A 23664-nucleotide genomic window follows, 5' to 3' on the forward strand; every position below is an offset into this window, starting at 1 on the left:
GTCTTCAGGTGGTTTATTCAGCACAATAAAATAAACGTAAAGCGTAACTCCACTTTTTTTGAGAAATAAGCAATCTCCTCTGGGTGATCTACAGTGCAATCCGGAAAGTATTCACAGTGCTTCAATTTTTCCACATTTTGTTATGTTACGGCCTTATCAAAATGGATTAAATTCATTATTTTCTTCAAAATTCTATAAACAATACCCTAGAATGACAACATGAAAGAAGCTTGTTTGAAATCTTTGCACATTAAAGTAAAAATAAAAAACAAATAAAATCCCATGTACATACAGTAAGAGCCCTTTCACATTGCGGCCGCGGCCGTGTTAGCGGTAAAGCGCCGCTAGTTTTACCGGCGCTTTACCGTAGTTAGCGGGGCGCTTTTAACCCCTGCTAGCGGCCGAGGAAAGGGTTAATAGTGCCCGTGTAGCACCGCTGCCGATGCACTTTCCATTTATTTCAATGGGCCCCAAAGATGCTGCTTGCAGGACTTTTTTTAAAGTCCTGCCAGCGCAGCGCCCCAGTGTGAAAGCACTCGGGCTTTCACATTGGGGTGACAGAGGAGGCGTTTTTCAGGCGCTTTTCAGGCACTTTGTAGCCCTTTAGCGCCTGAAAAATGCCTCAGTGTGAAATGGGTCTAAATATTCACAGCCTTTGCCATGACACTCAAAATTGAGCTCAGGTGCCTCCTGGTTCCACTGATCATCCTTGAGATGTTTCTACAACTTAATTGGAGTCCACCTGTGGTAAAATCAGTTGATTGGACAGGATTTGGAAAGGCACACACCTGTCTATAGAAGGTCCCACAGGTAACAGTGAATGTCAGAGCACAAACCAAGCCATGAAGTCCAAGGAACTGTCTGTAGACCTCCGAGACAGGATTGTATGGAGGCACAGATCTGGGGAAGGGTACAGAAAAATTTCTGCAGCATTGAAGGTCCCAATGAGCACAGGCCTCCATCATCCGTAAATGGAAGGAGTTTGGAACCACCAGGACCCTTCCTAGAGTGGGCCGCCGGGCCAAACTGAGTGATCGGGGAGAAGGGTCTTAGTCAGGGAGGTGACCAAGAACCTGATGGTCACTCTGACAGAGCTCCAGCATTTCACTGTGAAGAGAGGAGAACCTTCCAGAAGAACAACCATCTCTGCAGTACTCCACCAATCAGGCCTGTATGGTAGAGTGGCCAGACAGAAGCCACTCCTCAGTAAAAGGCACATGACAGCCCACCTGGAGTTTGCCAAAAGGCCTCTGAAGGACTCTCAGACCATGAGAAACAAAATTCTCTGGTCTGATGAAACAAAGATTGAACTCTTTGGCCTGAATGGCAAGCGTCATGTCTGGAGAAAACCAGGCACTGCTCATCACCTGGCCAATAACATCCCTACAGTGAAGCATGGTGGCGGCAGCATCATTCTGTGGGGATGTTTTCCAGCGGCAGGAATTGGGAGACTAGTCAGGATTGAGGGAAAGATGAATGCAGCAATATACAGAGACATCTTTGAGGTCCAGAGCACTCTGGACCTCAGACTGGTGCGAAAATTCATCTTCCAAAAGGATAACGACCCTAAGCACACAGCTAAGATAACATAGGAGAGGCTATGGGACAACTCTGTGAATGTCCTTGAGTGGCTCAGCCAGAGGCCAGACTTGAACCTGACTGAACATCTCTGGAGAGATCTGAAAATGGCTGTGCACCGACACTCTCCATCCAACCTAATGGAGCTTGAGAGGTCCTGCAAAGAAGACTGGGAGAAACTGCCCAAAAATAGGCGTGCCAAGCTTGTAGCATCATACTCAAAAAGACTTGAGGCTGTAATTGGTGCCAAAGGTGCTTCAACAAAGTATTGAGCAAAGACTGTGAAAACTTATGTACATGGGATTTTTTTTCCCTTTTTTTATTTTTAATACATTTGCAAAGATTTCAAACTAACTTCTTTCATGTTGTCATTATGGGGGATTGTAGAATTTTGAGGAAAATAATTAATTTAATCCATTTTGGAATAAGGCCGTAACATAACAAAATGTGGAAAAAGTGAAGCGCTGTGAATACTTTCCGGATGCACTGTAGATCACCCGGAGGAGATTGCTTCTTTCTCAAAAAAGTGGAGTTACTCTTTAAGTTTATTTTATGCACATTGCAGGAATTTTAACCACTTAAGGACCGAGCCTCTTTTTTGAGATTTGTTGTTTACAAGTTAAAAACAGTTTGGTTTTTTTTTGCTAGAAAATTACTTAGAAAAAAAATGTATAATGTTTGGAGGTTCTATCACCCTAGAGAATAAAATGGCGGTCGTTGCAATACTTTCTGTCACACCGTATTTGCGCAGCAGTTTTACAAGCGCACTTTTTTTTTTGGTAAAAATACAATTTTTTGAATAAAAAAATAAGACAACATTAAAGTTAGCCCGATTTTTTTTTTATATTGTGAAAGATAATGTTACGCCGAGTAAATTGATACCCAACATGTCACACTTCAAAATTGCGCCCGCTGGTGGAATGGCGACAAACTTTTACCCTTAAAAATCTCCATAGGCGACGTTTAAAAAATTCTACAGGTTGCATATTTTGAGTTTACAGAGGAGGTCTAGTGCTAGAATTATTGCTCTCGCTCTCTACTGATCGCGGCGATACCTCACATGTGTGGTTTGAACACCGTTTTCATATGCGGATGCTACTCACGTATGCGTTTGCTTCTGCACGTGAGCTCGACGGGGCGCACTTAAAAAATTTTTTTTTTTCTTATTTATTTTACCTTTTTTTTTAAAAAAAAGTGTCACTTTTATTCTTATTTTAGAAAAAAAAAAGCATGACAGGACCTCTTAAATATGAGATCTGGGGTCAAAAAGACGATCCCTGAAAACTCATCTCTTCAGGAAAGACTATCGCGTCTCTAACTAATCTTTTACCACTTCCATCAGCTCATTCCCTACAGGTACAACCTTTTGTACCACCTGCCCCACCCTATTAGATTGTAAGCTCTTCTGAGCAAGGCCCTCTTAATCCTCTTGTATTTTATTGTATTAGAACTGTATTGTCTCCCTTTTATATTGTAAAGCGCTAAGTAAACTGTTGGCGCTATATAAATCCTGTATAATAATAATTATAATATAAACACTTAAATGCAATAAAAAAAAAAAAAAAAATTGTCATTTAAAAAAAAAAAATAGAAAAAATAAAATAAAATAGAAAATGTCATTTGAAAAAAAAAATGGCCCTTTAAGAGCTATGGGTAGAAGTGATGTTTTGATGTCACTTCCGCCCTGCATTGTTATGGAGACAGGTTGGGGCAATCTTCCCCTCACACGTCTCCATGCCCAGCAAGGGAGAAGATCCCATCGCCTCCCCTGCTTCTGACGGCTCTGGTAAGCGGCGAAGGGCACCAGAGCGCGGCGGTAGGTGGGGGCCCTTTCCCATCGCTGATAAAGGTGATCTTGCGGTGAATCCGCCGTAGAGACCACTTTTATCCGAAAGCGGACCGCCAGCCGAAGAAGAGGATACCGGGGTTATGGCAGCTAGCTGCTGCCATAACAACGATACCCCCCCTTCAAAGTAACGACGTATATCGGTGTGCGGCGGTCCGGAAGTGGTTAACAAACTTTGTTGCAAATTCCTACCTTTTGTCATTCTGAAAAGCTGTTTGTTTGTCTGTGTCCATGTGAAAAGGGAATCTGCAAGGGAGTGCTTTTATACAGGCGATTTCCTATTGGGAGTATCTCACCAAAAATGACATTTGTGTTGCAGGGAATCCACAAAATCTGATTGGTATCTTAGTGCAGTCTTCTGGGAAAATCAGTGAGCCAATCCCACAAGCAGGAAATGACATTTCTTGGAGGAGGGGGCGTTCTGTATACCGTCTGTGCACAGAGCGCCTCCAGGTGGCCATATTGTATCTTACAGAAACCTACAGCGGCTACAGAAAAGGAAAAATAATTTTTAATAACATTCAATTACAATATGACTTGTGTCACGGTTGTATACGCTATATTATTATTATTTTTTTTTATTTGCTATTTTTTTTCCCACGCAAAAGTGGTTGGTATTGTAGCTGTACTGCCTCTTTTTAATTTGTAAAGCACTACACCAACTGTTGCCGCTATATAAATCTTAAATAGTAATATACGCATAGGAATGTGAATGCTTTCTCCATGACACAGCAATCGGGAGTATTACTGAGGAACTGTCAAAGGAGATAGGAGGGGGGGGGGGGACTGGGAGGTGATGGGAGGAGGGACTGGGAGGAGATGGAGGGGGGACTGGGAGGACTGGGAGGGAATGTGACGTCACATCCAAACGTAAACCCCAGCTCTCCCCCCCCCCCCCCTCCATGTCTCCAGTCCTTCCTCCTCTCTGAGCACTTTCCATCTTCTGCTTGTTGCATGGTGGTCAGCTCTTACTTTATGAAAGCTTCAATTTGTGCTGTAAGGCTGGTGCACACGGGTCATGCTTGGTGACTTGTCTGTGCTGACCTCAGCTCGTCACCCTCTATAGAGTTGCATAGCGGAGGTGAGTACATGACTCCAGATCTGTCATCTCAGGGTTGGCACCGGACCAGGTTCTCCTCTCCATGTATGATTGAGGAACTGCACTGGATTTCACTTCCTACATATTTAACCAAATCGAACGTTATCTGCCAGAGCTTGCATCCGGCTGTATTGGTCGTTGTGTCCTCTTTCAATCTGGTTAAACAGTGAAAAAGTTTGGGTAAAGCCCAACTCCAGGAAAAAAAAATAATTTAAACAGTTCATTGTGTGTCGATGACCTTAGTCCTCTAGTCTGGATTCCATAAAGCTCTTCCCGGGCCACCTTGTAGTGTAATGGGTTAAATTCTTAACTTCCTCTATGAGCGAAGCTTAATATCCTTCCCCCAGGGACCAGACATTTTTCTCCGTTCAATGTGATTGATTTACTAAAGGCAAATAGACTGTGCACTTTGCAAAGTGCAGTTGCTCCGGAGCTTAGTAAATGAGCAGAAGATCTGCTGACTTCCATCATCCAATCATGTGCAAGCAAAAATGCTGCTTTTTTTGTTTTTTGTTTTTCCTTGCATGTGATTGGGTATTCATTGCAAAGTGAAAAACCTCACCTCATTTACTAAGCTCTGAAGCAACTGCACTTGCAGAGGGCAACTGTGCTTTGAAAAGTGCACAATTTATTTGCCTTTAGTAAATAAACTCCATTGTCTTCTTGGGCTCTGGTCTGCTCAGTGCCCCATGCGGGTTCTCCTGCCTGTGGAGTCTATGAGAGAGGACATGTTGCCTTCACCAATAGGAGATGTCCACATCAAGCAGGCAGTGATGTGGACAACCTGAAGAAGGACTCTGGGAGCTAAACAGAAGAAGATAAAAAGGGTCATCATGGGACTGTGGCTTCAGGTTGCCAAGATGGGCATCTGAATATTTTTTGAACACTTTTTTACATTTTTATTTAACGTTATTGTTATTATTATTATTATTATTATTATTATTATTATTATACAGGATTTATATAGCGCCAACAGTTTACGTAGCGCTTTACAACTTGAGGGTAGACAGTACAAACACAATACACTTTAATACAGTAGGAATCAGAGGACCCTGCTCCTTAGAGCTTACAATCTAAGAGGGAAGGTCAAGAGATACAAGAGGTAATAACTGTGGGTGATGTGCTGATGGAGAAGATAAATGCACAGTTGTTAGGTGGGGGCCAGATAGGCTTCTCTGAAGAGATGAGTTTTCAGGGAATCGTCTGAAAGTGGATAAAGTAGGAGAAAATCGGACGGATTGGGGTAGAGCATTCCAGAGGATGGGGGAGGCTCTGGAGAAGTCCTGAAGGCGAGCATGGGATGAGGTGACGAGGGAGTTTGAGAGCAGGAGGTCTTGGGAGGAGCGAAGAGAACGATTAGGTTGGTATTTTGTGACTAGGTTAGAGATGTAGCTGGGGGCCAGGTTGTGGGTGGCTTTGTAAGTTATAGTTAGTATCTTGAATTTAATGCGGTGACTGAGTGGCAGCCAATGGAGGGATTGGCAGAGGAGTATAGCAGACGCTGAGCGGTTTGTGAGGTGGATGAGCCTGGCAGCAGCGTTCATGATGGACTGAAGTGGGGATAGCCTATTTAGAGGTAAACCAATGAGGAGGGAGTTGCAGTAGTGGAGGTGACCAGGGAGTGGATTAGAAGCTTTGTGGTGACATTGGTTAGGAAGGGGCGTATCTTGGAGATGTTGCGGAGGTTGAGGCGGCAAATTTTGGATATTGATAGAATGTGGGGCTAAAAGGTTAGTTCAGAGTCCAGGATTACACCTAGGACTTTGGCGTGGGGAGATGGGTTGATATTGACAGAGAAATCAGGGGAGGTGGCACCTGAGGGAGGAAATATCATGAGTTCGGTTTTGGATAGGTTGAGTTTGAGGAAGTGATGTGACATCCAGGCTGATATGTCTGCTAGTAAGTTGGTAATGCGTGAGGAGACAGATGGAGAGAGCTGGGGGGTGGAGAGATAGATTTGGGTGTCATCAGCGTAGAGATGATATTCAAAGCCATGGGAGGCAATCAACTGACCCAAGGAGGTGGTGTAGACTGAGAAAAGGAGAGGTCCAAGAACAGAACCTTGGGGGACCCCAACGGAGAAAGGAAGAGGAGAAGAGGAAGTAGAGTTGTAAGTAACACTGAAGGAGCGGTGGGATAGGTAGGATGAGAACCAGTGAAGAGTACAGTCACTGAGACCAAAGGAGTGGAGTTTATTGAGGAGGAGGGGGTGGTCCACTGTGTCAAAGGCAGCAGAGAGATCCAGGAGAGGTAGTACAGAATAGTGTCCACTGGTTTTAGCCATTAGTAAGTCATTTGAGAGTTAAAGGAGAGCAGTTTCCGTGGAGTGTTGAGGGCAAAATCCGGACTGAAGGGGATCAAGAGGTTTATTCATGGTCAGATGGTTGCTTAGTCAGTTGTAGACCAGTCTTTCAAGAAGTTTGGAGGACAAGGCGAAGAAGGAGATGGGACGTAGGTTATTAAGATTGGTGGGGTCCAGTGAGGGCTTTTTAAGCATGGGGGTGACTAGCGCATGTTTTAGAGAGTTTGGGAGGAAGCCACAAGAGAGGGAGAGGTTGAAAATGTGAGTTAGAGAGTGTAGAATCGAGTCAGAGGGTGAGCGTAACATTTGCGAGGGAGCAGGATCCAGGGGGCAGGTTGTTAGATGAGTGTTTAGCAACCTCATTATTAGTAGCAGGGTTGAATGAGGGAAGTAATGATTGTATATGTGGACATGGGGTGTTGCATGGGGGAGGTTTTTGCGCATTGGAGATCTCCTCATGAATTGTATCAATCTTAGTTTTGAAGTGATTGGCAATCTCCTGGGCAGTGAGTGACTTGGTGGGTGGAGGCAGTGGAGGACAGAGTAGAGTGTTGAAGGTAGAGAAGAGTTGAAGTGGACTGGATGAGAAGGTGTTAATGAGTGTGATAAAGTAGGTCTGTTTGGCGGTGTGAAGGCAGGAGTAGTATTTTAGGAGGGCAGATTTATATTGTGTGAAGTCTTCCTGGGTCTTAGTCTTATGCCACAGGCGCTCAAGAGCGGGGCTACGTTTTCTGGGACTTCTGGTGTCATCTGTTTGCCAGGGTTGTAGCAGTCGGGGCCTAATTCTGCGTGTAGTGTGGGGGGGGGGAGGGCAAGCTTGTCTAGGAAGGAAGACAGTGAGCTGTTGTAAATGAAAGTGGCTAGGTTGGGGCAGGACAGGGGTGAGATTTTGTCATAGAGGTGATCAGTAGCAGAGTAGAGAAGAGAAGGGTTGAGTTATCACAAGGAAGCTAAGGAGTTAGGTGACAGGTACTCTTTATGTAGACGTCAGGGGTCTATACATGATTCAGCAGGAACCGGTCGAGATTTGAATTACCACCGGCAGGCTGAATGTACCGAGTTGATCGATTGGTCAACTTGTGTACAACCAGCCTACCGGACTCTCTTGTTAGCAGCTACTCTAGTGATGATCACTGTCTTCTCCCGGCAGGAATGGCTTCCCCAGCCTGACCCCACCAGGAGGGAGAACACAATGGCCTAGCAGGAGGGATTCTCACATCAATACCGCCCGTGGGTTGCAGGAAAGAAATTTGCTCTGTGTATGGCCGGCTATAGACTCCTAATGTCTCATTTGCCCTCCAATGCAGCTAATCAAGCACAGACTGTGTTTGATTAGCTACTTCCCTGGCTATAGCAACCAGGGAATGGGAGCTGTTGACCTGGAAATGGGAATGAGGGACACCTATTAGCAAAAGTATGTAGGCATAGGACACACCCCCTGCCACACCCCCTTAAAGAAGAATTGTACAAAAAAAACAATTGGTTAAACTCCCAAGTGCTTTTTTACCACTGAAGGTTAAGAAAGGACTCCCTGTAGCTGCACATAGATGCTGCTAAGATGGGTGTGTAAGGGGCACCCTCATCCAGGCCACGCTTTCAACGCGTTTCACCCCCCCCCTTTTTTTTACCACTAGTATGCCTTTATATTGGCTTTTCGAATTTACAAATACAGCCATTTAGAAATTGGATGAAAGGTTTAGCACTGTAAAACACTTTTTGATAGATAAGTAGTGCATTTTATATACAACTACATAAATCAGACCAAAATGAGGGACAAATGAGGAGGAAAGAGGGACAGAGGGACTTCGTTCCAAATGAGGGACAGTCCCTCGAAATCAGGGACAGTTGGGAGGTATGCAGGTGGCTATAAAAATGACACCCAGCTCATGTTATAAGTTGTTAAGCCCACTTACAGCCAAGATGTTGTGAACGTTTAATGGTCAGCAGGTGGTTAACCACTTAATCTGAAGATTTACCCCCCCCTTCATGACCAGGCCATTTTTTGCGAGACGGCACTGCGTTACTTTAACTGACAATTGCGCGGTCGTGCGACGCTGTACCCAAATAAAATTTATGTATTTTTTCCCACAAATAGAGCTTTCTGTTGGTGGTATTTGATCACCTCTGCGTTTTTTATTTTTTTTTGGCTATAAACAAAAAAAAGAGCGACAATTTTGAAAAAACAATATTTTTTTTACTTCCTTCTATAAAACATTTCCAATAAAAAAAATCTAATTTCTTTGTACATTTAGGTCAATATGTATTCTACTACAAATTTTTTGGTAAAAAAAAAAATTCCAATAAGCGTATATTGATTAGTTTACGCGAAAGTTATAGCGTCTACAAACTATGGGATATATTTATGGAATTCTTATTTGTTTAATTTTTTTATACTAGTAATGGAGGCGATCAGCGGCTTATAGTGGGACTGCGATATTGCGGCCGGAAATCGGACACTAACTGACACTTCTGACACTTTGTGGGAACCAGTGACACTAATACCGTGGTCAGTGCTAAAAATATGCACTGTCACTGTACTAGTGACACTGGCTGGGGAGGGGTTAAACATCTAGGGTGATCAAAGGGTTAACTGTGTGCCTAACCAGTGTTTATGTACTGTCTGTGTGATGCTTTTACTGAGGGAAGAGATTTTATTCCTTGCTTTGCAGGAGCACAAAATCCATCCCTTCCCCCTGTCAGATCTACATAGGCAGATCTCAGTTCTTTGTGTATTACCGACGATCGGCGGGTGGCGGTGGACATCCAGTGCCCGGCACCCGCAGATCGGCTTCAGCTGCGCATAATCACAGCAGAAGCGGCCCGCCGGCCACATGCGCGCGCCCCCTGCAGGCAGTGGTACAGAATCACGTGTATACTGTATACATGATTCTGCACAGGAGAGTTGCCCTGTCTCAGTAAAACTGCTATGGGGGGTCTTAAAGTGGTTAAATCCCAAAGCATGATTAAAGTAGAGAACTTAAGGCAAAACGTTTTTTTTTTTTTAATTTTGGATAGGGTAAGGGAGGGTTATAACCCCTGTCAGATTTTTTTTTTTTTGCCATCTGTGTTCCATTGGGGAGATTTCCCTTCACTTCCTGTCCCATAGCCAAACAGGAAGTGAGAGGAAATCCCTGGAAATTGAGGGAATCTCTGGTTGTCACCAGAACTAGTGTTCCCATTGGAAGATTTCTCCTCTATCACTTTTCTGGGGACTACCCCAAAATTTGGGATTTTCTTTTACTTTGACTTTTAATGATAATGGTGAACAGGACAAATAGAGAGAGGGAATCTGCATAACAGGGGCACAGACAGCAATAAAAACCTGATCTCAAATATGTTGTTAAAAATGTATTTCTATCACAAGCCCTTAGATAAGCTCTGTGCTGTTCACATCTCTGGCCTGTAGATGTCACTGTTTAAAGTTGTTACATGTAGAACACTTTCTATACTTTGTAGTTAGTTCCAGTTCCTGTTCCTGTGTAGTTAGTTCCAGTTCCTTCTTTAAACCAATTCTTTCACTTACCTGAAGCCGCAGTCAAGTGATTATAAAGAACAGGGCCCTTTTCCTCATTGTTTACTTCCTGGTGGGTGGTTCTTCCAGGTGTTGACATCACTGCTTGCATTAAATAGACAATTCTCATTGGCTGGTCAGCAATGAGGTCTACTTCCTGGTGGGTCCTTCTCCCAAGTGTTGACATCACTGCTTGTATGATATGGACAATTCTCATTGGCTGGCCAGCAATGGGGTCTACTTCCTGGTGGGTCCTTTTTCAAGGTGTAGACATCACTGTCTGCATGATGTGGACAATTCTCGATGGCTGGGCAGCAATGGGGTCTACTTCCTGGTGGGTCCTTCTTCAAGGCATTTACATCACTGCCTGCATGATGGGGACAATGCTCATTGGCTGGGCAGCAATAAGGACTACTTCCTGGTGGGTCTTTCTTCCAGGTGTTTACATTGCTGTCTATGCGATGTTGACATCTCATTTACTGGCCAGCGATGGAGTCTACTTACTGGTGGGTCCTTCTTCCAGGTGTTTACATTGCTGTCTATGCGATGTTGACATCTCATTGACTGGCCAGCGATGGAGTCTACTTACTGGTGGGTCCTTCTTCCAGGTGTTTACATTGCTGTCTATGCGATGTTGACATCTCATTGACTGGCCAGCGATGGAGTCTACTTACTGGTGGGTCCTTCTTCCAGGTGTTTACATTGCTGTCTATGCGATGTTGACATCTCATTGACTGGCCAGCGATGGAGTCTACTTACTGGTGGGTCCTTCTTCCAGGTGTTTACATTGCTGTCTATGCGATGTTGACATCTCATTGACTGGCCAGCGATGGAGTCTACTTACTGGTGGGTCCTTCTTCCAGGTGTTTACATTGCTGTCTATGCGATGTTGACATCTCATTGACTGGCCAGCGATGGAGTCTACTTACTGGTGGGTCCTTCTTCCAGGTGTTTACATTGCTGTCTATGCGATGTTGACATCTCATTGACTGGCCAGCGATGGAGTCTACTTACTGGTGGGTCCTTCTTCCAGGTGTTTACATTGCTGTCTATGCGATGTTGACATCTCATTGACTGGCCAGCGATGGAGTCTACTTACTGGTGGGTCCTTCTTCCAGGTGTTTACATTGCTGTCTATGCGATGTTGACATCTCATTGACTGGCCAGCGATGGAGTCTACTTACTGGTGGGTCCTTCTTCCAGGTGTTTACATTGCTGTCTATGTGATGTTGACATCTCATTGACTGGCCAGCGATGGAGTCTACTTACTGGTGGGTCCTTCTTCCAGGTGTTTACATTGCTGTCTATGTGATGTTGACATCTCATTGACTGGCCAGCGATGGAGTCTACTTACTGTTGTGTCCTTCTTCCAGGTGTTTACATTGCTGTCTATGTGATGTTGACATCTCATTGACTGGCCAGCGATGGAGTCTGCTTACTGGTGGGTCCTTCTTCCAGGTGTATACATCGCTGTCTGTGCAATGTTGACAACTCTCATTGACTGGCCAGCGATGAAGTCTACTTACTGGTGGGTCCTTCTTTCAGGTGTTTACATCGCTGTCTGTACAAGGTTGACAATTCTCATTGATTGGCCAGCAATGGAGTCTACTTACTGATGGGTCCTTCTTCCGGGTGTTGACATCACTGCCTATGTGATGTGGACAATTCTCATTGGCTGTCCAGCGATGGGGTCCTCTTAGGATCCGGCAGAGATCTGATGTCAGACCAAGGGGAATAGAGGGGATCAGCTGGTGAGGGATAACACGCAGCGCTGGACTAGAGGTCAGTAAGGGTGAGACTCAAACTCAGGTGAGTATAACTGACTTTGCCAGGTAAGGAAACGTTATCAGCTGTCAGGATGGGATGGGGGGGTGGAAAAAAAATGCTTTTGACTTTTGCCTGGAGTAAAGCAGGTGGCAGGTTCTCTTTAGGGAGACATCAGGGGTTTATTAGTCCCCTAATGTTACTTCTTCACTCCACTAAAGCTGATCAAGCACAGCCTGTTTTCCGTCAGCTTATTCACTGGTCAGAGTAGCCAGAGATTGACAACCTTGAATAGTTTTGGCTAAATATACTTTTAAAATCAGTAACGATAAGGTCAGCAATGAAAGAATCCATTTTTTTTCAGCACAAACACCCTTTAATCCATAAACCATAATTTTTTCTTATAGATTAATCTTTTATCATCTCTTCACATCAGACAGATCTTCCACAAACGCACAAACGCTAACAACTTGCATCTCACTTTTAAAGCTTCAATTGCTTCTGCAGCTTTCGATAACAGATATTGACCAGTCGTATGTTAATTTCTTTACAGAACGTTACTATGTCTCCTTTCATTATCCGAACGTACCGAGATTCTGACTATGATGTGGCCCGAAATTTGTTTGCTAGTGGCATTGTAGAGAACAGCGGTGAGGCCTTTAGACACACCTTACAGCTACCACACATCTGGCTTCTGTTGTTCACTCTGTTGCTCCTTCCTGCCTTACACATTGTGTCCATTGGCAATTCTATCCTTGCCGTGGCCTTAGCATTGGCCGGATTATGGTTTGGATCCCGGTATTTGTATACAGAGTATGTCCAGTTTGCCCTCTCGGACGACATGCTGAACATCCGGAAGTACTACTTGGAGCGGGATGGTTACGGCTTCTGGGTGGCGGAGTCAGGAGGAGAGTTGGTGGGGACGGTGGCTGCCCTAACTTCTTCTCAACCCGCCAGAGAAAAACACATAGAACTGAAACGTCTTTCAGTGTCTAAAAACCACCGCGGTAAAGGCATTGCCAAGGCGTTGTGTAGGACGGTGATGGACTTCGCCCGGCAGAGAGGTTGCGAGGCGGTGGTGTTATCGACCACTTTATCCCAGATCAGTGCCTGGAAGATGTATGAAAAGATGGGATTCAGACAAACTAATGCATTTATTCTACCAAACTTTAAGTTCAAATTTTTTGACTTTAAAATCTTGGATTACCAGTATGACCTCCGAAACCATCCATGACATCTTCAACGTGATGGAAAATCTTTGAGATAATATCTCACGAGCTGGTAATAATAAATATTAAACTCTCATTCTCGTGAACATTATATACCAATGCTTTTCTTTTTGGTTGGCCTTTGAGCATTTTTGTACCAACACCAAAGATCTAACTTACAAAGTTTGATATATGCACTGGGTATGGAAATGAAACTCTTTGATGAACAAAAAATAAATAAATACATAACATAGAACAACTGCTTCATCTGAATACTTTTCGTTTCGGTTGGTCTGAGAGTGTTTTTCTACCAATACCAAGCAATACCAATGACAGGCAAGGTTCCTCTGTGATCTATACCAGGGGTCTCCAAAATTTCCAAACAAAGGGCCAATTTACTGTCCTTTATAGTTTTGCGGGTCAGATTGTGGTCAGTGGGGGTAGCATCAGTGAGAGTAAACAATGTCTCAGGTGTGGTGTTCAGTTGCATAATGCCAGTGGTCAGTAGGAGGAGGACTATTCCCCCTGTCATTGGTATTACCAGGAGGAATAGTACCCCTTATTTATGTCAGTGGGAGGAATAGTGCCCCATCATTGGTGTCAGTGGGAGGAATAGTACCCCATCATTGGTATTACCAGGAGGAATAGTGCCCCTCACTGGTGTCAGTGGGAGGAATAGTGCCCCACCCATCATTGGAGCACAGGTGTGTCAGGAGGAAGGTGTCTCTCTGAAGCTCCTCCAGGTGATCCGTGTGAGAGGGGAGTGGTGGTGAAATCTCTCCCAGCCCTCCTGGCCCCTTTCTGGGGAAGCCATGGAGGACAGCGGGGCCTCTCCTGCTGTAAGTTCGCAGCCATCTCCTGGGCCGTCGGTTGACATGCCTTCCTCTGTACAAACCATGGCTTGTGATCTTTCTGCCCTTGGTAAGGATGAAGGCTCAGAGGCAATTCAGGAGCGAGTGGTGGCCGGGATTAAAGCCCTGAATAGGGAAAGAGACAAGCTGTACAAACTGAGAGCGGAACTGAAGCGCTTGAGAAGGCAGCGTGAGGGCTTACATAGCCAGAGACGTGGGTCCATGGATCCGGAGATCCAACTGGCCAAGGTCCGGGTGGAACACCAGGAGACCATTGTGTCCATCATGGAAGGAAGAGATGGGCCATTTAAGGAAAAGTTTTACAATGATAAAAGGTTTGCAAGGATGACAAAGATGGAGGTGGAGGAGGAGACCCCCAGTTCTGACCCCCTGCCCCCTCAGGGAGAGGTAAGCAGCCCCATGCCTTCCCAGGACTCAGGAGGCATGCTCAGGGCCATCCAGGTAATGGAGTCTCCTATGCGGGGGGATCAGCTGGCGTTTGATAAGGACATAACTGATAATGTGCCTGATAATGTCAAGCCCCAAGCAGGGGATGAATCTGTTTTTGTGTCATCTAACACCATGAGCAATGTTGAAAGTGTGCCCAGTGACACTCAAGTTTCTAATGCAATGTGTAGCGATATTGTACCTGCAAATGCTGCAGCGCAGCAAGAGCTGCATTTAAAAAATGACATTTCTGAAAAGGAACTACAGGTGTCAGCAGAGCCTATTAACTCACCTTTGGCTGAGTCTAAAGCTCTTTGCCCCACAGCTGCTGGAGACTCTACAGTGCAGCATCAGGAGACAGCTGGTATTGCAGCAACTGTGACTATTCCTGATGGGAAATTGAACGTGTGTGTGTGACTGATAGCAATTGTACAAGTGTGATGGACAATCATCCCAGCTCAGTCCAAGCAAATAATAATAATGAACAGACTACTGTGACTTCAGTGTGGGGCCTTGGCCCTGATAAACCCACATTTGCTCAGGTGGTACGCTCTGCTCCTGGTAGCTCCGCCCCCAAGCGGGTTTTCCTCCTGCAGCCTACCACTTTGGGCACCCCGGGATCTGGTCTTGGGTCTCTGGCTTCTGCTGGGGGTCCGAGAAGAAATGTGGTAATTCTCAAATGGGAAGGTGGTGCAATCCCTCCAGCACGGCGTGCAGTGGTGGATTTGATTTTAGAGATGGGTTTTGGGGCAAATGACCTGTATGTTCTAATACATGCAGCTGGGACACGGGATTATACCATTAGTTTCACCAGGCCAGAGGGTCTTGACCTGTTCTGGGAGCGATATGAGGCTCGGTGCAGGTCAAGACCTGAATGGGAAGGTCTGGCCCCAGTTGCGGTTTCGCAAAGGTCAACGGTGAAAAAGATAACCATCATACTCACCAATGAGAGTGTTCCTGCTCGAGACCTAGAGGTCTGGTTAAGGAACTATGGTGAAGTTTTGACTAAGCCCAGCAAAATCCTTGATGAGCGTAACATCTGGACGGGGGGTTGGTCAGTAACAGTCAGGTTGGCCAGGGATGGGAATGTTGTCCGTCACCTGCCCTCCTCAACTTTTATAGGGAGGGATAGGATGACTATTTTCTACCCTGGTCAGCCGAAGCTGTGTCACTGCTGTGGAGAAAAGGGGCATTTGAGCTCCTCCTGTTCAGCCTTGATATGTTTAGTGTGTCGGGGTCAGGGTCATATGGCCAAGGACTGCACCAAGATGATCAGGTGCAACCTGTGCCTGCGCCTTGGCCACCCCTACAGCAGATGTCCTGAAGCCTGGCACAATATGGAGAAGGAGGTAATTGATGACATGTCAAGGCTGGACAGGATGGAGGGTGAGGCCCCTGGTGTACCATCCTCCTCTGCGGTGACTGACTCCCCTGGTCTTGCTCAGGATCCCTCCCCAGTTCCTGTGGCCACCCCTCCTGTGTCTGTAAGTATTCCTTCTGTATCTGTCTCTGTGTCCCCCCAGCCTACTGTACCCTCTCCTCATGTGTCAGAACCTTTCAAGTCTGTGCCCCCCGAGTCAGTTCCCCCCCAGGAGTCTACCCCTCCTAAGTCTGATTCAAAGGGAGCACCCCCCCCACCAGGAGTGGTAGTGGTACTAAAAAGGTTGCTTCTTCCTCTGTAAAGAAGTCTTGTGGAAAGACTTCACAGAAAAAAACAAGAGATGAGGGCATCTCTGAAGCTGACCTGCAGTACCTGGAGGAGAGAAGGAAGGTTGGAAAGCTGAAGAAGCAGGTGGTGAGGACGGAACAGGCTCCAGTGCCTGTCTCCAACCGTTATAGGTCCTCTAATTGGGATATTTCTTCATCTGGAGCTTCTTCGGAGCGAAGTTCCGATTCTGAGATGGAATTTGAGGCGGCCTCAAGAAAGAGAGAGGCATCTGGTGATGAGCAGCAGAGGGGAGCTAAGAAGCAATCCACTCAATAACCCAAATGGCGGTTCCCCCTCCGTTAAAAGTGGTGACAATAAATGTCGCCAGCATTAAGTCAGTAAGATCTCGTTCTATGGCCTTCTTTTTGTTCAGCCAATTAGATGCTGAAATTTTATTTTTGCAAGAGACTAGGCTCACCTCCTTGGCAGATATTCATATGGCCAAGAGAGAGTGGAGGTATGGTCCATCTTACTGGTCTCTTGCGGCCGAGCCTTACGGCGGTGTGGCGGTGTTGTTTAAAACCGGCATGGTAACTGTCCGGTGGGTTATTGAGGTGGAGATTGGGAGATGTATGGTCTTAGACATCCTTGTGGGAGGGCAGGACCTGCGCCTAATTAATGTCTATGGGCCACACACAAAGTGGGACAGGAAGTGCCTTTTTACAAGGATCAAGCCATTTCTTTTTACATCCCGGCAAGTGGTCTTTGGAGGTGACTTTAATACAGTAACTAGGCCCAAGGACAGGAAGGACTTCAAGGACAGGCTGGGATATGATAGCGTTTTTTTAAATAGTATGGTTAGGGATGCTGGTCTTGTGGATGTGCACATTAAGCACCTCCCGGATGACACTGGGTTCACCTTTCATCGAGGTAATAGTCAGAGTAGGATAGATAGGTTTTTTTTTTGAAGGAGACCTCTGCTTTCTCGCCCCCAGTGGTGCAGGAAGTAGAGTTCTCTGATCACTGTATGCTATCTGTGGTCCTGAATGCTTCAGACGCCCCTCAGAGGGGCAAGGGCATCTGGAGATTGAATTCGACTCTACTCAAGGAAGAACATGTTAGACAATCCTTTGAGGAATTCTTTCAGGCACAGGTGACCATCCTGGACTTTTGTAGCAGCAAGGCTGAGTGGTGGGAGCTGACCAAAAAGAGGATCGCTGGATTCTTCAGGGGCCTAGCCAATAGAAAACAGTTTAATAAATACATGACCTACCAACGTTTACGGAGGAAGCTGGATATTCTTGTCTCGAGAGGAGGAGATCCTGGGGCAATCTCCGAAGTGAAACTCCTTCTCAGGAAGTGTCAATATGACCGGCATGCCTCTTTGGTTCTGGAGAGGGACTATGGGAAGTACCACTCGCCTGACCCTTACCAGAACTGCAAACAAGGTGTAGCAGTTAAAACGGTCGTTGGCCTTAAGGATAGTACAGGTTCCTTGACAAAGTCCAGGTCAGGCATTCTGGAGGTCGTGAGGTCCTTTTATGCTGACCTTCTTGGGAGGAAAGAGCTTGACCGTGACAAGATGGAAAGCTTTTTGGACTCTCCTCCAGGTCTAAATGATGAAGATGTCCCATTGATGAATTTGACAGAGGAGATCACAGTTGAAGAGGTGATAAGGGCAATTGAACAGCTTGCCATCAAAAAGTCACCTGGACCGGATGGCTTGACGGCTGAGTTTTACAAAGCTTTTAAGTCTATTCTGGCCCCACATTTGGTAGAGGTTTTTAACAGTTGCCTTGCTGAGTGGGTACTTCTCCCTTCCATGAGGCACTCAGCTGTGATTCTTCTCTCAAAGGGTAAAGATCCTTCGATGATTGAGAATTGGCGCCCCATCAGCCTTCTTAATGTCGATAAGAAGATACTGGCAAAGATATTTTTCTGGCGCCTATCGTCAGTAGCAGAGTCTTTGCTTTCTCGCCTTCAGCACTGTTCGGTCCAGGGTAGGTGCACGTTCACAGCAGTTTTAGCTGTCCGAGAGGCCTTGGAGCGGTGCAGGGCTGCAGGCTGGGGAAAATATTTGCTGACATTGGATCAGGCAAAAGCTTTTGATCGTGTTAACCATGAGTACCTGTGGTTGCTCCTTAGTAAGTACGGTCTGCCGGGTGGTTTTGTCGATTGGTTAAAAGTCTTGTATAAGGGGGCAGAAAGCTTTCCTCTTGTTAATGGTTGGGTTGGGCAGTACTTTGAGGTTGGCTCCGGGGTGCGCCAGGGTTGTCCCCTGAGTCCCCTGCTCTATGTGTTTGCAATCGACCCCTTCATCAGGAGGCTAGAGAGCGGCATGTTGTGTGGGGTGCCAGTGGGGCTCCCGGGTGAGCCGCCTTTGAGGGTTGTTGCCAATGCGGACGATGTGTCCGTGATTGTCACTGGGGCGGATGAAGCAGAGGAGGTGGTCTCTCTGACATCACGGTATCCTGAAGTATCAGGCTCTAAGATCAGTCAGGAAAAGAGTGAAGTTTTCTGGATGGGAAAGGAAGGTGAGGGTTTCGATCTCCCGGATACCTTTCCAGTGCCCCAGGAAAGAATTAAGATTCTAGGCATTGAATTTGGACCCGGCGATTATGGCCTCAAAAACTGGGAAGGCAGACTGGAAATTGCCAATACTAAGGTGGTCAGCTAGAAGAGATGGAAGTTATCTATGAGGGAAAGGGTTGATCTGATTAAGACTTACCTGATTCCGATCTTCTTGTATGTCAGTTTTGTCTGCATCTTGCCAGTGTCTCTCTATGCTAGGGTCAGTAGTGTGTTCTTCCAGATGTTGTGGGGGAACAGACTGAACCCCATCAAGAGGAATGTCACCTATCTATCCAGGAGGGAGGGTGGCTTAGGTATGGTCAACCCAGTTCTTTTCTTTTCACTGCTTTTTCTCAAGTTTAATATTGGTAATATGCTTGCAGTGGAACCTCCTGGATGGGCAGGCATATTTAGTTCTTGGTTTAGGCCTTTTCTGCGACTTTGGGAAGAAGGTGGCCAAGTGAAGAATCTCAGGGGTCATCGTGGTCAGCTACCAGCCTATGTCGCTCCGTGCCTGAAGTTATTACGGCAGTGGCGATTGTCGGCTGAAGATCTCAGATCGGTTCCGAGGAAAGTCCTTATGAGTCGAGTCTTGAGCGAAGTCTTTCATGACCCACTGGCCTTAAGGGATTGCCCAGGCCCAGTTTTGAGGGCAGGGTTAAGACTTATTAATTTGGACAGAGTACCCCCTAAATTTAGAGATCTGGCCTGGTTGTGCTTCCATGGGAGGCTCTATGTTAGGGGCAATTTGAAATTCCGCAGTGGGATGGATCGTAGCTGTCCTCGGGAGGAGTGTGCAGGTGAGGAGGAGACTATGGACCATTTTCTGCTTCATTGCCCTTTTAACATAGAGGTGTACAAACAGGTGGGGCGGGCCCTCGGTGTTCCTTTCCTCTCCAGGCTGGGTTATGCTGAGTGGGTGTATGGAGCATTCAATACCGGTGGTGTTTTTTGTTTGGATACACTTTTTTTAGTTAGACTAGTAGTCCGTTATTTCACTTGGAATGCACGGTTTCAGGTCAGCATTCGGCGTAAAATCCTTCCTGTTCAGGTGGTGGTGTATGACATTTTGCATGAGGTGGAGAAGATTCGGGTGCTTGAGAGAGACAAGCGGAGTCAGGGGGCTTGGTTGAAGGCGTGGAGGGGTTTCAAGCCTCCCTGACTGCCAGGAGTCTCTTTCCCGGGTGTGGCTGTCTGTCTCTTATCACCCTAGATTATTATTTTTTTGGATTAATTTTTGATAAATGGCTGCGTACATAGGTGATGGGTTGTGCCTCTTAGGCCCTCTCTGCTGCTTTATGTAAATAATTTTGGTAGTGGATTATGTATATATTGTATATATTCTGAACATGGATGTGTATTCCTTGGATTTCTGTTGAAGTTTTTGTACTATGGTTTTGTTTTTTACTTTTGTATAAAATCGGTTGCTTGATTCTTTTCAATAAAAGATCAATAGTGCCCCATAATTGGTATTACCAGTAGGAATAGTGCCCCTCATTGGTGTCAGTGGGAGAAATAGTGTGCCATCCTTGGTGTCAGTGGAAGGAATATTATCCCGTCAATGGTATTATCGGAAGGAATAGTGCCCCATCATTGGTGTCAGTGGGAGGAATAGTGTCCCATCATTGGTATCACTGGGAGGAATCATTGGTGTCAGTGGGAGGAATACTGCACCATCCTTGGTGTCAGTGGGAGGAATAGTGCCCCACCCATCATTGGAGCACAGGTGTATCAGGAGGAAAGGTGTTTCTCTGGAGCTGCTGCAGGTGATCTGTGTGAGAGGGGAGTGGTGGTGAAATCTCTCCCAGCTCTCCTGGCTCCTTTCTGGGGAAGCCATGGAGGACAGCGGGGCCTCTCCTGCTGGAAGCTCCCAGCCATCTCCTGGCCCATCAGGTGACATGCCTGCCCCTGTGCAAACCATGGCTTGTGATCTCTCTGCCCCTGGTGAGAATGAAGGCTCAGAGGCAATTCAGGAGCGAGTGGTGGCCGGGATTAAGGTCCTGAATAGAGAAAGAGACAAACTCTATAAACTGAGAGCGGAGGTGAAGCGCTTGAGAAGACAGCGTGAGGGCTTGCATAGCCAGAGACGTGGGTCCATGGATCCGGAGATCCAACTGGCCAAGGTCCGGGTGGAACACCAAGAAACCATTGTGGCCATGATGGAAGGCAGAGATGGGCCCTTTAAGGAAAAATTCTGCAATGACCGAAGGTTTGCCAGGATGACAAAAATGGAGGTGGAGGAGGAGACCCCCAGTTCAGACCCCCTGCCCCCTCAGGGAGAGGTAAGCAGCCCCATGCCTTCCCAGGACTCAGGAGGCATGCTCATGGTAATCCAAGCAATGGAGTCTCCTATGCGGGGGGGATCAGCTGGTGTTTCATGAGGAGGACATTGCTGATAATGTGCCTGACAAGGTAAAGCCTGTCAAGCCTCATGTGGTGCATAAAACTGTTTTTGTGAACACTGTGACTGATACTGACAATGTGCCCAGTGACAATCAGGCTGCTAATCCCATGTGTAGCAATGCTGTACCTGCTGATGCTGCAGTGCAGCAAAAAATGCATTTAAAAAATGACATTCCTGCAGAGGAACTACAAGATTCAACAGAACCAATTAACCCCCCTTTAGCTGAGTCTAAAGCTGTTTGCCCCACAGCTGCTGAGGACTCTACAGCACAGCTTCAGGAGACAGCTGGTATTACATCAGAAACTGTGACTATTCCTGATGGGAATGTGAATGTTTGTGTGACTGATAAGAATCTTCCCAGCACAAGTGTGATGGACAGTCCTACCAACTCCATTCCAGCAGATAATAATAATAATTGTAATGTACAGACTAATGTTACATCAGTGTGGGGCCTTGGCCCTGATAAGCCTACATTTGCCCAGGTGGTACGCTCTGCTCCTGGTAGCTCCGCCCCCAAGAGGGTTTTCCCCCTGCGACCTACCACCTTGAGCACCCCAGGATCTGGTCTTGGGTCTCTGGTTTCTGCTGGGGGTCCGAGACAAAATGTAGTGATTCTTAAATGGGAAGGTGGTGCAATCCCTCCAGCACGGCGTGTGGTGGTGGACATGATTTTGGAGATGGGTTTTGGGGCAAACGATCTGTATGCCCTAATACATGTTGCTGGGAGCCGGGAATATACTATTAGTTTCACCAGGCCAGAGGGTCTTGACCTGTTCTGGGAGAGATATGAGGCTCGGTGCAGGTCAAGACCCGAATGGGAAGGTCTGGCCCCAGTGGCGGTTTCACAAAGGTCTACAGTGAAAAAAATCACAATTATTCTCACTAATGAGAGTGTTCCTGCTCGAGATTTAGAGGTCTGGTTAAAGAATTATGGTGAGGTATTGACTAAGCCCAGCAAAATCCTTGATGAGCGTAACATCTGGACTGGGGGTTGGTCGGTTACAGTCAGGTTGGCCAGGGATGGGAATGTTGTCCGTCACCTGCCCTCCTCAGCTTTTATAGGGAGGGATAGGATGACTATTTTCTACCCTGGTCAGCCGAAAGCTGTGTCACCGCTGTGGAGAAAAGGGGCATTTGAGTTCCTCCTGTTCAGCCTTGATATGTTCAGTGTGTCGGGGTCAGGGTCATATGGCCAAGGACTGCACCGAGATGATCAGGTGCAACCTGTGCCTGCGCCTTGGCCACCCCTACAGCAGATGTCCTGAAGCCTGGCACAATATGGAGAAGGAGGTAATTGATGACATGTCAAGGCTGGACAGGATGAAGGGTGAGGCCCCTGGTGTACCATCCTCCTCTGCGGTGACTGACTCCCCTGGTCCTGCTCAGGATCCCTCTCCAGTTCCTGTGGCCACCCCTCCTTTATCTGTAAGTATTCCTTCTGTATCTGTATCTGTCTCCCCCCAGCCTACTGTACCCTCTCCTCATGTGTCAGAACCTTCCAAGTCTGTGCCCCCCGAGTCAGTTCCCCCCCAGAAGTCTACCCCTCCTAAGTCTGACTCAAAGGGAGCACCCCCCCCACCAGGAGTGGTAACATGTACTAAAAAGGGTGCTTCTTCCTCTGTAAAGAAGTCTTGTGGAAAGACTTCACAGAAAAAAGTAACAGATGAGGGCATCTCTGAAGCTGACCTGCAGTACCTGGAGGAGAGAAGGAAGGTTGGGAAGCGGAAGAAGCAGGTGGTGAGGGCGGAACAGGCCCCAGTGCCTGTCTCCAACCGTTATAGGTCCTCTAATTGGGATATCTCTTCATCTAGAGCTTCTTCGGAGCGAAGTTCTGATTCCGAAATGGAGTTTGAGGCGGCCTCAAGAAAGAGAGAGGCATCTGGTGATGAGCAGCAGAGGGGAGCTAAGAAGCAATCCACCCAATAACCCAAATGGCGGTTCCCCCTCCGTTAAAAGTGGTGACAATAAATGTCGCCAGCATTAAGTCAGTAAGAGCTCGTTCTATGGCCTTCTTTTTGTTCAGCCAATTAGATGCTGAAATTTTATTTTTGCAAGAGACTAGGCTCACCTCCTTGGCAGATATTCATATGGCCAAGAGAGAGTGGAGGTATGGTCCATCTTACTGGTCTCTTGCGGCCGAGCCTTACAGCGGTGTGGCGGTGTTGTTTAAAACCGGCATGGTAACTGCCAGAAAGCTTTCCTCTTGTTAATGGTTGGGTTGGGCAGTCCTTTGAGGTTGGCTCCGGGGTGCGCCAGGGTTGTCCCCTGAGTCCCCTGCTCTATGTGTTTGCAATCGACCCCTTCATCAGGAGGCTAGAGAGCGGCATGTTGTGTGGGGTGCCAGTGGGGCTCCCAGGTGAGCCGCCTTTGAGGGTTGTTGCCTATGCGGACGATGTGTCCGTGATTGTCACTGGGGCGGATGAAGCAGAGGAGGT

The 23664-nt window shown here is 46.6% G+C and overlaps 1 protein-coding gene across 1 annotated transcript; it reads left to right on the plus strand.

Moving 5' to 3' along the window:
- The first annotated feature begins 4328 nt into the window (after nt 1–4328).
- On the plus strand, nt 4329–13567 carry LOC141124173 (N-acetyltransferase 8-like). The gene is made up of 2 exons (XM_073612250.1): nt 4329–4505; nt 12654–13567. The coding sequence occupies exon 2, from the start codon at nt 12663–12665 to the stop codon at nt 13332–13334; it is 672 nt and encodes a 223-aa protein (XP_073468351.1). The 5' UTR covers nt 4329–4505; nt 12654–12662; the 3' UTR covers nt 13335–13567.
- The last annotated feature ends 10097 nt before the right edge of the window (nt 13568–23664 follow it).

This window comes from Aquarana catesbeiana, linkage group LG01 (assembly GCF_042186555.1).
Source record: "Aquarana catesbeiana isolate 2022-GZ linkage group LG01, ASM4218655v1, whole genome shotgun sequence".
Classification (NCBI taxonomy): Eukaryota; Metazoa; Chordata; class Amphibia; order Anura; family Ranidae; genus Aquarana; species Aquarana catesbeiana.

What these genes read in the sequence shown, in the direction of transcription:
- LOC141124173 (XM_073612250.1), top strand. Translation starts at nt 12,663, where the DNA reads ATGTCTCCTTTCATTATCCGAACGTACCGAGATTCTGACTATGATGTG.